The 12294-nt window shown below is 39.8% G+C and overlaps 1 protein-coding gene across 2 annotated transcripts; it reads left to right on the forward strand.

Annotated features, from left to right (window-relative positions):
• Positions 1-620: 620 nt before the first annotated feature.
• On the forward strand, positions 621-6902 carry elovl7a (ELOVL fatty acid elongase 7a). 2 transcript variants are annotated; one of them, XM_033620022.2, is made up of 8 exons: positions 621-754; positions 3109-3198; positions 3318-3508; positions 4147-4227; positions 4347-4403; positions 4578-4683; positions 5068-5204; positions 5330-6902. In XM_033620022.2, exons 2-8 carry the CDS (start codon positions 3135-3137, stop codon positions 5573-5575), a joined length of 882 nt encoding a protein of 293 aa, XP_033475913.1. In that variant the 5' UTR covers positions 621-754; positions 3109-3134; the 3' UTR covers positions 5576-6902. The 2 variants fall into 2 exon arrangements, with proteins under 2 accessions (XP_033475913.1, XP_078026780.1); XM_078170654.1 differs by lacking the exon at positions 621-754 and adding an exon at positions 784-987.
• The last annotated feature ends 5392 nt before the right edge of the window (positions 6903-12294 follow it).

Raw genomic sequence — 12294 nt, forward strand, 5'->3', positions numbered from 1 at the left:
GGCCCCAAAACTCTGGAATTCTCTGCCTGAGATTTTATATGATTTTATTTTTATTTTATATATATATATATATTGTAGGAGAGTTTTCCCTTTTAATGCCTGATTTGTACTTGTACTCGTGAATTTTTTGTTTTATTTCCTTTTGTTCTATTTTTGCCTCTGTACACACTATTTTTCTTAGCTCTTATCATTTTTTTTATATATTATTATTTTGTTGTCTTATTTTTATGCACTTTGTGACCTTGTTTGGATAAGTGATATACAAATGAATATTAATATATATATATATATATATATATATATATATATATATTTATATAAATTATTCATTTCACCTACTTCTGTCATCTTACTGTGTTTTTTTATTTTATTTTATTTTAGGGAGGTTATGGAAAAAAACAGCCCTTTCACTAAACCTGCTTTTTTTTTTTTTTAACTGAAACTAATTATTGCTTACGTCCTGAGAGGATATCATGTACTCTGACAAAATCCTGACATAGCTTTCGATGAGGCATCTCTCAGGAACGAACTCTTTTTGGGGGGGGGGACCACGAATTGGCCAATCAGTGACGGCGGAAGCGGAGCCCAGACCACGCCCACTGGGACTCCCATAAGAAGGGAGGAGAGCGAGCTGTGTCAGCTTGAGTAGAGCGGGAGACACACCTGTTGGGCACCTGCAGGTGAGCCGGGAGTTTGGACACAGGTAGTTTGACAGAAGAAAAGGATTTTCATCGCGTGGCGGCGGTAGATAAAGGTCAGTAAGTTGACTTTTTATTAACTAAATCTGGGTTAAGTGATAAAACAACTCAGTAGTACTCCTAAAGGTGGACGCAATTAAAATCTGACAGTACCTGTGCGTCGACGCAACGCGTGCCCGTCATTACTGAGACATTTCCTGTCATTGTGAGCTGGATGGGAGCTGTTGGACCTGTTTTTCATCAGTGTCGTCACCTGGTCCTCATCATGTTGAGGATTACAGCGATACTGGTGGATATGAATTTTATATTGGCTGAAAATAATTAATTTTGATGCTTTAAATTGTACACTAACTAAATATGAGTGTCTTAACATGACCCTGAACTTCAATGGCTCCTACACACAACACTTAAATTTAAATTGGTGTATTTTTAAGGTGCATGGTGAATGTTGGTGTTTTTAATGCACAGATGTGGTCAGTGTATTTACCCCATCGTGTGCGTATGTGTGTGTGCATAAATGTGGCTAGATTGAGATACGTCACTCACAGGTGGATTTTTATCTTCTGTAAACTGTGGGTGTTGACACTGCAGACACTAAAGATAAACAAAACGAGAGTGTGTGTCCTGGGAGCAGCAGCCTTTACATCAGGATCCCTGACTATAACGTTAATTGGCGTGTCAAGGCTTGCCATGCACGTCTTCATTAGTGTAGAGACTCCAGACAAGCCATTCCTTTTTCCAACATCCACCCATGCACCTTTCAAGTTCTCGTTGCATTCAGGTAGACACACCTTGAAAACCTGTCACGTAGGGTTAAGACTCTTACGTAGGCTACACTTGGAAGACATGGGGTGCTGTGTGCTAGTCATTTACACCTAATCACAGATCCTTACAAATGGCACATCAAATTTACATTTTAAGAAAGTAATCTAACAGGTGTAATGAGTTTATAAGATTTAGTTTGACTTCAGGTTTGTCACAGTGAGGCCCCTGAGAAGGGAAGTTCACTTTGGCATAGTTCTCCAACTTCAGACATAGTTTACAAACCAGTCAAGCCAGTCATTGTGAAGCTTTATCTCAATGGACCCTGAAACTGCGAGACACCACCCTGTGTTGAGAAACTGTTACACATGAGTTGCATCTTACACAGTTGCATTAAATGTGGGGTTATTTTTAATGACAGTAGTACTGATGTCAGAATGACTGGAGAAACTTTATCCCATTCACCTTCAATTTTCAAAATCGGCCAGGTTAAGACTCTTACAACATTGCATTGTGTAATTATAAACCACTGCAATAGAGATTTTTATGTAATTTTACAAATTTCTTGTCACATTGTGGAGTGTGTTTTTTTTTTTTTTTTTTTTTTTTTTTTTTTAAACTTTTTAATCCACAGTGATCCCTGTGGTTCACATGTGTATGTTGGTATCATCATGAAAGGACCTTAAACATTAACTATATTGTAACTGGAGCAAGGTTATTATTGTAAACTAAAACTAGGAATGTAAAAACATTTTAGCTGAAATTAAAAACTTCACTTTAGAAAAACTAATTTAATTAATACTGATGACTTAAACTCACTGAAATAAAATGAATATACACAGGAACTGCCTTTTAGTTTTAGTCTTTACCTACACAAGAAGAATGTGGAGGCAGTGGTGCACATGTTTGAGACTGGAATGTCTACATGACTGAGTCAGTAACCGTAAAGTGCTGTCTGTGTATTGTAATGCGTACTCTAAACGTCTCAAATCTCAACAAATTATTTTCTATACGTTAGCCATGCATACATGGAGGCTGCATACATCTCATCACACTGTTTGTTCTCTGTAAGCTGAAAGACACTACTCATTGTACTCTCCATACACTCTTGGCTTTGTCCGCCTCAGACACTCGGAGGAGCAGCAAAGAAGCACCCCCTTTTTTTTTTTTTTTTTTTTTTTTTAAACCTTACAGTCCCGTCTCTCAGCCATGGCAGCATGCTCTTAAAGTATGGCCATTCTTTTGCCTCCGACTACTACAAGAGTCTAAAAGCGTTCAGATTTAATCAGATGAAAAACCGGTTGCACGTGGAGGTGTTTATGCAGCGTGCTGTCGGTTTCAGTGAACTTTTGCAAGAGACTCACCTCCTGTTGGAGTTCATAATAAAATTGGAGGAATTAGTTGCCATTATTAACCTTTATACTTCCTGAAGGTGAAAGTTTATTGTGGTTTTTCTATTCAAAATCACCTGAATGCAGTGCTTTCTTTTCAGTGTGTTTAGCAGCTTTTAAATATGTCCATCTGTTTCAGTGAACAAAGACCCTTTTTGCTGTCGGACACAAATATCCAACTGCTTTATATTAAAATGACAGTGAACACGTGTCCGGTCCAAACTGACCTCCTTAACCTTTGCCTTTCCTCTTTTTAGGTAAAACGCAAGGACCCTGTCTGAAAATGGAATTTTATGAAATAAAGTCCTCAGCTGCACTCATTTATGATGAGTTCATCTCAAATGCAGGTAAGTTTTTAAATATTCAAAGTGACTTCTTGGTCAATTTATATTCCTACGTTCTCATGATACACTCTTCTCTGTATCTGCACCTCCTCACAAACCTGTCAACACTCTTCTGTTAACAGACAAGCGGACGGATACCTGGTTCCTCATGTCGTCCCCTTTCCCCCAAACCCTCATCATCGCAGCGTACATTTACTTCGTCACGTCGCTGGGCCCTCGGATAATGGAAAACCGCAAAGCCTTCGACCTCAGAGGAGTTCTCATAGTATACAACTTCAGCGTGGTGGCTCTCTCGCTCTACATGATCTATGAGGTGCGTCATGTTATCCTTTTGCTTCCATTAGTTGACATGAGATTCAAGGAAGTGAAATCTTTTGACACAGCAGTGCGTATCACAGACTCATAGTGGAGTTGGTTCTTTCTGTGTCGTCGAGTTCATTGTGAACCCCGAGCCATGACACATGCCATTGGCAGTCTTGGGCAATACTCTCGTTCATACTTTTTTTTTTTTTCCCTCTCCTTTTCAAACTTGACTACTGATGTGAAGTTAAACCAGATCTGCAGGTGTGGCTCATTGTTGCCACACACTGTATTCTGCACACGTTACCTAAGAGCTGCATAACTTTAACATGACTTCAACTTTGTGCTGCATCTTACTCGTTGAGATGTACTCAACTTTTTTTTTAAACTTTATTTTTATTGCATTTCCATTGCAGAAACATCACATACAAAGGGAAAAAACATTACATTGACAATTTGTTCTTTTTATCTCATCTATGTTGGCTAAACATCGCCCATTTCCCCCATTTCTCTCGACATCACTTCTCGAACTCCTATTCTGAGATAACAGTTCCATAAAATATTTCCAGACATACTCAATTTTATTGCTGTACGCCATTTCCAATTTATTTACTTTACTTGTGACTAACCACTCTGCTCTGTTCTCTCCAGTTTGTGATGTCAGGATGGGGAACCGGATACTCTTTTCACTGTGACCTAGTCGACTACTCTGATTCACCCCAGGGTATGAGGGTAAGCCACTCCTTTTAATAACTGGGATGTAATTGCAGCATCTGATTGCACATGTAGTAGAGCTCTTGAGTTAGTTTCTTTTCAATCAGTACTGAAATATTCTCTTCTGTCTCCTCTAGATGGCGGCAGTGTGCTGGCTGTACTACTTCTCAAAGTTCATAGAAATGTTGGACACGGTAAGTTGAAAGATCACTATCATTTCCTGGTGTATTGTGTTGCAGTAGATTCTAGATTGTATTGAATTTCACAGTAAATGTATCACTGTTTAATCAGTACATGTAGTGTGGGTGTTTTTTCTTAACTAATTATGCATATAAATGTTCCTTTTTTTTCTTTTTGTTTTTTAACAGATCTTCTTTGTGCTGAGAAAGAAAAACAGCCAGGTGACATTTCTTCATGTCTACCATCACTCGATCATGCCCTTCACCTGGTGGTTCGGAGTTCGGTTTTCTGCAGGTAGGATTTCCTTCCGTCTTTCTTGGATATGCCAGCAACAGTTTTGACATTATATTAATTTCTTTTTACATATTGTGATATTGTCCCAGACATCCTCCAGGGTTATTGTAGCTTTTGTGTTTTTTGGTTCTTATCTGATTTTTCAATTTTTATTTTTAGTTCAGTTTAGTGTCCAGAGTTTTTGTTTGTTTCTTGGTTTTTTTTTGTTAAAAAAAAAAAAAAAAAAAAAAATAGTAGTTTAGTTTTAATTACACTTTGCCACTGCCTCCTGATGCTTGTTGAGTTATTTATAACTAAAGTTGTGTTTTTTCCACACCTAGTTTTAGGTTTTTTTTGTGTAGTTTGAGTTACCTTTAATAAAATTGATACATTCCTTGTTTTCAGGTGGGATGGGAACATTTCACGCCCTGCTGAATTGCGTCGTCCATGTCATCATGTACTCATACTATGGCCTGACTGCTTTGGGCCCCAACTACCAGAAGTACCTGTGGTGGAAGAAATACCTGACAACCATTCAGCTGGTATGTAAAGCAGTCTGAGCAGTCCTTTTTATTTGTATGTTTTGTATTCTCCAAGTGTACCCTTCTAAAGTCCTGTGGGAATCTTGACAGCAGAATCAACCCCTCCTTTCCTTGTTGCTCCCCAGATCCAGTTTGTTTTGGTAACAAGCCACATCTCCCAGTATTTCTTCATGGACTGCACCTACCAGTTCCCCATCTTTATCTACATCATCGGCTTGTACGGCGTGATTTTCCTGTTCCTCTTCCTCAACTTCTGGTACCACGCCTACACCAAAGGCAAGAGGCTCCCGAAAGTACTGCAGAATCAGACATGGGAACACCACAGCAATGGAGTTATGAATGGAAACGCCAGTCATGAAAAAGACGAGTGACGCAGGACTCGGCTTGTCAGGGGGTTTCGCGGTTGACCTCAGTTATGTAAGCAAACCACGGCATTCTGCGGCTGAACTCCCCCCCCCCCAATTAGTCTGGACTGTGTTTTCTGATGTTTTTCTACTTGCAACCGCAAAAGACAATCTTTAAAGTTTGACCAAAGCTTTATTTAAGAGGTTTATTGACTCAAGCTGAAGGGTTTTATCTTTATATTATATATATTTTTTGTTTACAATGAAGGTAAAGCCCAAGTTCTGCTATGTAAGTTTCCAAATATCCCTCCTCTCTGCTACAGTGTAGTTTTTAATTTCAAGTGTCTGAAATCAACTCCATTATACACGCTGACTGTCGGGCTTCACCCTCAGTTATACAATCAAACTGGGCTTCCTGGAAAAAGCCTCTGATGAGATTGTTTTTAATTCTTGTGGCTTGATCTAATTTCTCAGCAGAGCTTTTCAGGAAATCCAGTTTCTTTTAAAGTTGTGCACTGAAAAGTTGTTTATTTCACCAGGCGTAAAATTACATTTACCGTTCTGGGTTTATTTTTTAGATGGTGTTGAGGCTGCACATGTCCTGTTTGTTCAGGTCTTTGTTACATGCACGCAGAACAGGGTGTTTTGAATACTTATGCACACCCACTTCTCTATGGTTTGAGTCACAACTGCTGCTGATGGCGGACATTCAGTGAAAAGAGCGATCTTTCGAGTCAGTTTATTCCCCTATGAAGCGACGATGTGACAGAGATGCCAGAGAGGAACGCTGAACGATCACTGTGGCTCTTGTAGGATCCAGAAGTTGAGCTAGAGTTTTACTCCTTATTGCAAAATAACACTGTATTACAGGATACGCGCAATTACATGGATTCACCAGTCAGAAACATAAGCAGCCTTGCTCACCTACTTTTTAGTATTTTGCCTCATGTGTCGAAGTGTGGCTAAGGAGGTCTACAGGCAGCTGATGCGGACAGTGCCTTTGGACTGAGGCCTGTGGAGTAGTTCTATATCAGGTTATGATGATCTTAAACTGAAGGGATTGTAACTCTCTGCTCCTGTGGTGACTGAGGACATAGGATCGAGCTCGATGTGGAAAAGTTCACCTTTTTTTTTTTATTGAGGTGCAAGCCCATGTTAACACTAAAGCTTTACAGATGCGCAATGCAGGAAAAATTGAGGGTGAGCTTCTTTTTTTCCAGTTCCTTGTCAGATCCATTATTACACCAGTTAATATTGTAAGACATGTTTATATTGTATTTTATATGTATTTATATGAGAATAAATGATCAATGTACTTTGAAAATCTTTTGCTTTTCAAGTTCCTTGAATTGTGGATGAGTTGTTTTTTGTCTTTTTTTGAGCATGTGACTAAATTACATGGTGGAGTGTTACATTTTTAATTTATCCCATTGAGATCAAATCTTTTCCAGGAGAGGCTTGGCCAAAGCAGCTGTGCAAAATCACTATTAAAATACAACATGATACAAAAAAATTCCCAAAAAACAGAATGGCTATTTAGCAGAGTGGCCTCTTGAAAAACAACAGCATGCTTTCATCACCCCATTCTTTATTATGCCTTTAAATTCATCAGTGGATATAAAAGTTTCTAATTTTCCACTCCCAAAGTTGATAGTAGGAAAACAGTTTTCCCAAGAAATTAGATTTTAAAATGCAATCTCGAGTCAAGTTTAATAAATTACCAGATTGAAACTTTAAAGCAAGTTAATGGTACAGTTTTAAGAATTTCAAACGATACTTAACTTTCAGCTGCAAGTTGTGTTATGAGGGTGCAGGGTGGCCAACAGACCATTTTCTAATTCACAGTGAAAATAATTTCATTCACACTGGGAATTTATTTTGCACTTTGAATGTAAGGAAAGTGCAAGAGTGCACTGGAAGCATGAAAACACAGCTTGTTAGTTTAAAAGAAAAAGTGCCAAGGGAGGATCCCAGGGAACCCCCAACATTGGTCTAAATGGCCTCCGATCCTTGAACTGCTCCTGCATACACCTGACCTGCGTGGGGCTGCTGCAACTGGCCTCCTGTCATTTTGCAAAAGTGGCCCCTGGGCAAAGTAAGTTGAGTATCCTTGTGCTAGAGTCAGTGGCTTTGTGACATTCCTGTTAAATTTGTTGCTCAGACCTGACTGTAATGAGTTGTTTTCACCAGTAGGAGGTGCTGTTACACTGAGACTAAAGATGGTTTTGCTGTGTGAGATGGATCACCACACACCACACCACAAGATAAAATTGTTTTTACATTAATGGCAAAGCGTGGCGAATCTGGTATTAGTCATGTATCTGCAGGATAATGAACTGTAAATTGTTTTGCTGTTGTTGGGTAAAAAGCTGGTTTCCCCTAACTGTTTTAGGAACAGAGTATATTTTTCTCCTACCAACCATATATTATTAAATTTTGAAAGGATTTCCATTACATCAAATGCATTTTCTCAACCTGTAGAGAAGCATATACATGCAATTTATTCTGAGTTAAATCATGGAAACTAATTAAATGCATGTTGGGAGATGTTTTCCATCAGACAATGAGCCCAAGCATAAAGCCAGAGCCACACATGACTGGCTCAAGAACAACATGCTGATGTCCCATAGAGTCAAATCACGACATAGTTCACTCATTTTGTTCATGCAATTTTAGACAAACATGAAAAACTTTAGAGCAGGGTAAATACATCTTAGAGACAATCTATATCCTCAATAATGTTCAATGTACACACACTTATTTTAGATATAGAACAATTTATATCTTATACTGAGGAAAACATTCAGCTCTTTTTCTGTCTACCCACGTCTCCCCCTCTCCATCACATCACACCCAGCAAACAGGAGAGCACAGTGACCTGTCTATTTGATATCAGTGCGTCCTTCTGCACTTAAGTGGTACATAATGACACCGCCACCAAACAACAGCTCCCAAGCTTTATTATTGAATGACACTCAGCTGTGTGATGGCAAATATGAGAGCTTTTTATCCATAAAGAGAAGCTGACGTCAGTGTAAGATGCCACTGCAAATTACAGAAGTCATTTTAAAGTCTGTTTTCTGTCCATACATGAATGTACTGTGGTGTGTGTGTGAGCGCTGAAGCTAACCGGTTGAATGGAGAGATCAGAGCAGGCAGCAGGACAGCCCAAGCCTCGGAGGGCATGGATGATCGCTCTCCACCATGATGAGTTCCAACAACCCCTGTCTGTCTCCAAGCCACCCTCGCAGGTCCTTCCCTGGTTTAACTGTGGGATAACAAGGTCATTATCAGGCTGAATGTGTGAGACAGCTCATCACTGCAAATTCGTGTAACACAAATGAGGTGAGTCAGTGAGCAGGGTTTGTTCCTGCCTCTCACCACAAGATATGCGATCAGTTAAAAATGTCTTGATCTTAGAAACATCGTTTAATCCTTTCTTTGTTTTTCAAATTTTCTTAATGGTTAGCAACAGAAGTGGCAAAATCAGACTGATCGTCATCTGCTGTCTCCATATTTTAGAGACTGGATCAGCAAACTGTTCCCTTACATCAAACCATTAATTACGTAGATATGTTCTAACTGTCAGTCTCAATTTGGTCTCATAGTGGAAACAAACATTATTTAATTGTATCAGTGCAGTGACCTTTTTTTCTGCATTATAATCCGTTTGAAATATAATTGGACCACTGACAGTGGTGTTAAAGGGACAGTCCACCCTCAGATCAAAAATACATGTTTTTGCTCTTACTTGCAGAGCTATCTATCAGGCTAGATTGTTTTTGGTGTGAGTTGCAGAGTGTTGGAGATATCGGCCATAGAGATATGATTGACTTGAATATAATCAAACTAGATGGCACTCGGCATGTGGTGCTCAAAGCTCTAAAACGATACATTTGAACAGTGTTGGGCAAGCTAAAATGTATGGAAAAATGTAGTGAGCTAAGCTACCAGTGTTACTCTACATTAGGCTGACCAAACGTCCTCTTTTGCCTGGACATGTCCACTTTTCATGTCCTGTCCAGGGCGTCCAGGGGGTGTTTATAAATTGATGATAATGTCCGGTTTTTCTTGTGTGTGTGTGTGTGTGTGTGTGTGTGTGTGCGGCACAGGCCGCATATTTCTGTCCGAACCCGACAGTCATTCTGTTTTGTTATGTCCGAAACCGAACCGAGCCCGACATTATTTAATGACTAAAGCACTGAGTTTGTGTCACACAGTTGTTATGGTTACAGGCTATTTAACAGGCCGGGCGTGCGCAGTGGGTGCTCCGCGGAGAGGGAGACCTCTGTGTTTGAGACGGGAGTGGGCAGCGGGAGGTCCGAGGCTTGAGGGAAGATGGAGAGGGAGAAATATAACAAAATAAGATAAAATAGGAAAACTTGTCTCCCTCTTTTATTTTATTTTCAGCGTTTAATCAAAGCGGAGGCGGGCGGCTGGAGGTCCGAGACTTCCAGAGAGGGGAGAGGTAGAAACAAACAGCCAATGTGTGTCTGTGTGTGTTATGTTCAGGTGTTGTCACGTAAATAACAGTCCCCAAGCAATAAACAGGACAGACAATAGGATTTTATTTATTTTTACACTACATTTTCACTGAAAGCTGACCGAATCCGACCCGAGCCCGAATACAATTTATACATTTTTGACCGAACCCCGAACGACCCGTCGGGACCCATCGGGCTCGGATCGGGTAGCCACACTCTAGTGTGTGTATGTGTCCCCTATCTATAGGGGCCTATCTGAATTTCTGTCTTTGAGAGATATTATTTTGTAATATAACTGAATTTTCTATCCATACATATAAACTTTAAATATATTAAAATTATAAGGCATCTTTGAGTAAACTGCAAGTATCATTTGAATAGGCTATCTCGTGGCCAGGCCGAGTGTCCTCTTTTTTGGAAATCAAAATATGGTCACCCTACTCTACATCAAAATAAAGTTTCACTACATTGAAGCTATCACCAGGCTAAGCTACAAGAAGATGGCAGAAGAAGCTTTTTACTTTGTCAAATCAGCGTTATCTCAGTGATAAGAAAAACTGTAAGCCAAACAAATTGGCAGCAAAAAATGTTCAATTTAACTGTTACTATAAAATAACACACTTAAATTAAAACTTTCCTCTTTTATTTTTTTGTTTTGAAGACTTTGTAACATTTGAACATGTCCTCCAATAGAATGACATCATCAGTCAACCTACTGCGCTCTGTCTGTCTGTCTCTCCTCTTCCTAATTACTGCATTTCTCTGTCTTGGCCTCTGTCAGTCTGCTATCTGGCTATATTAGGAATTCAAAAACAGCATTCCAAAATACATTTTCAGCCAATACAATCATGATAAATAAGAGACAGTAATATAAACAATAAAAATCCATCCATCCATCCATCCATTTTCATCTGCTTATCTGGAGCTGAGTCGCAGGGGCAGCAGGCCAAGCAAAGCATCCCAGACGTCCCTCTCCCCAGCAACACTGTCCAGCTCCTCCTGAAGGATCCCAAGGCGTTCCCAGACAAGATGAGATATGTAATCCCTCCAGCATGTTCTGGGTCTGGGTCTGCCCCAGGGCCTCCTACCAGTGGGACGTGCCCCGAACACTTCTAAAGGGAGGCGCTTAAGATGCATCCTGAACAGATGCCCGAACCTTCTCATCTGACCCTTTGCGACACGAAGGAGCAGCGGCTCTACTCCAGATGTCTGAGCTCCTTACCCTATCTCTAAGGCTGAGCCCATGCTTGTATCTGCGATCTCATTCTTTCGGTCACTACCCAGAGCTCATGACCACACGTGAGGCCTATGAGGTCACCTCACCTCAACAATAAAACTAACAGGCCTAAATTAAAACTTTTTTAAGGGATATTAGAACCTGAACATGTCCTACTGAGAAATGTAGTTAAGTTAGTAACGTCACTACTTGTAGTGACGCTACCATCATACCAAACCACACTGCATTTGAAAAACCCAACAGCAATGTCTCTTTTCAGAAATCATGACCTGGTTACTTACTGCTCACAACAAGGTCTGTGGATTATCTTGAGTAACCAGGTCATGATATCCGGAAAGAGACATTGCTGTTGAGTTTTTCAAATGTACATTTTTGGTGCCTTGAGCACCACTATCATATGGGGGAGAATAGGGGATGCAAAGGAACTCTGCTGTTAATATCTGCAACAAGTAAGAGAAAATATATCTTGGTTTTAGGATGAGCTGTCCCTTTAAAGTGCAGTGTAATTCGATTTAAAGCCTTTTATCTGAGCGTCCTGACCAATAAAAACTAATTTTGCCAAATAAGATTGTTTTTTATGTCATCAAAAGTTTCTTGCTATGGGTTCTGACATGAACACAACATTTCCTGGCAAAGATAGAGAAATTGCACAGGAGTTTTTCTGTACTCATGTTTTTCTTGTTGTTTTTCTGTTTTAAGTGGGATCCAGCAGATATGGAGCACAGGATCATTCATGTAGAGTTGTGGTCCTAACAACATGTTGAATAGGGTCTGAATCCAATTTTCACTCTCTTGCTTGTAGCTCTGTTTCGGTTTGGTTGTAAACTTTGTCTGTCTTTTGTGTGGTGCTGGGCAGGTAGCGTTCAGCAGGATTTGAGTGCTTTCTTGCTTAAAACAGCTGCAGTTAGATGTTGCTATGAGAACAGTGAGACTGAACGCAACCGTCAAGCTGTGTGCTGTAAAACCAAAACAATTAACTCAAAGAGCTGAGGGATAATTATCTGTGTGTTCATAACTTTCTGCCT

This window comes from Epinephelus lanceolatus, chromosome 9, assembly GCF_041903045.1.
Source record: "Epinephelus lanceolatus isolate andai-2023 chromosome 9, ASM4190304v1, whole genome shotgun sequence".
Classification (NCBI taxonomy): Eukaryota; Metazoa; Chordata; class Actinopteri; order Perciformes; family Serranidae; genus Epinephelus; species Epinephelus lanceolatus.

Excerpts from the sequence above, each read along its gene's own strand:
- elovl7a (XM_033620022.2), top strand. The coding sequence starts at position 3,135 with ATGGAATTTTATGAAATAAAGTCCTCAGCTGCACTCATTTATGATGAG. Across the intron at positions 3,509-4,146 it reads CGCTCTACATGATCTATGAG|TTTGTGATGTCAGGATGGGG; the intron begins GTGCGTCATGTT and ends TGTTCTCTCCAG. Across the intron at positions 5,205-5,329 it reads ACCTGACAACCATTCAGCTG|ATCCAGTTTGTTTTGGTAAC; the intron begins GTATGTAAAGCA and ends GTTGCTCCCCAG.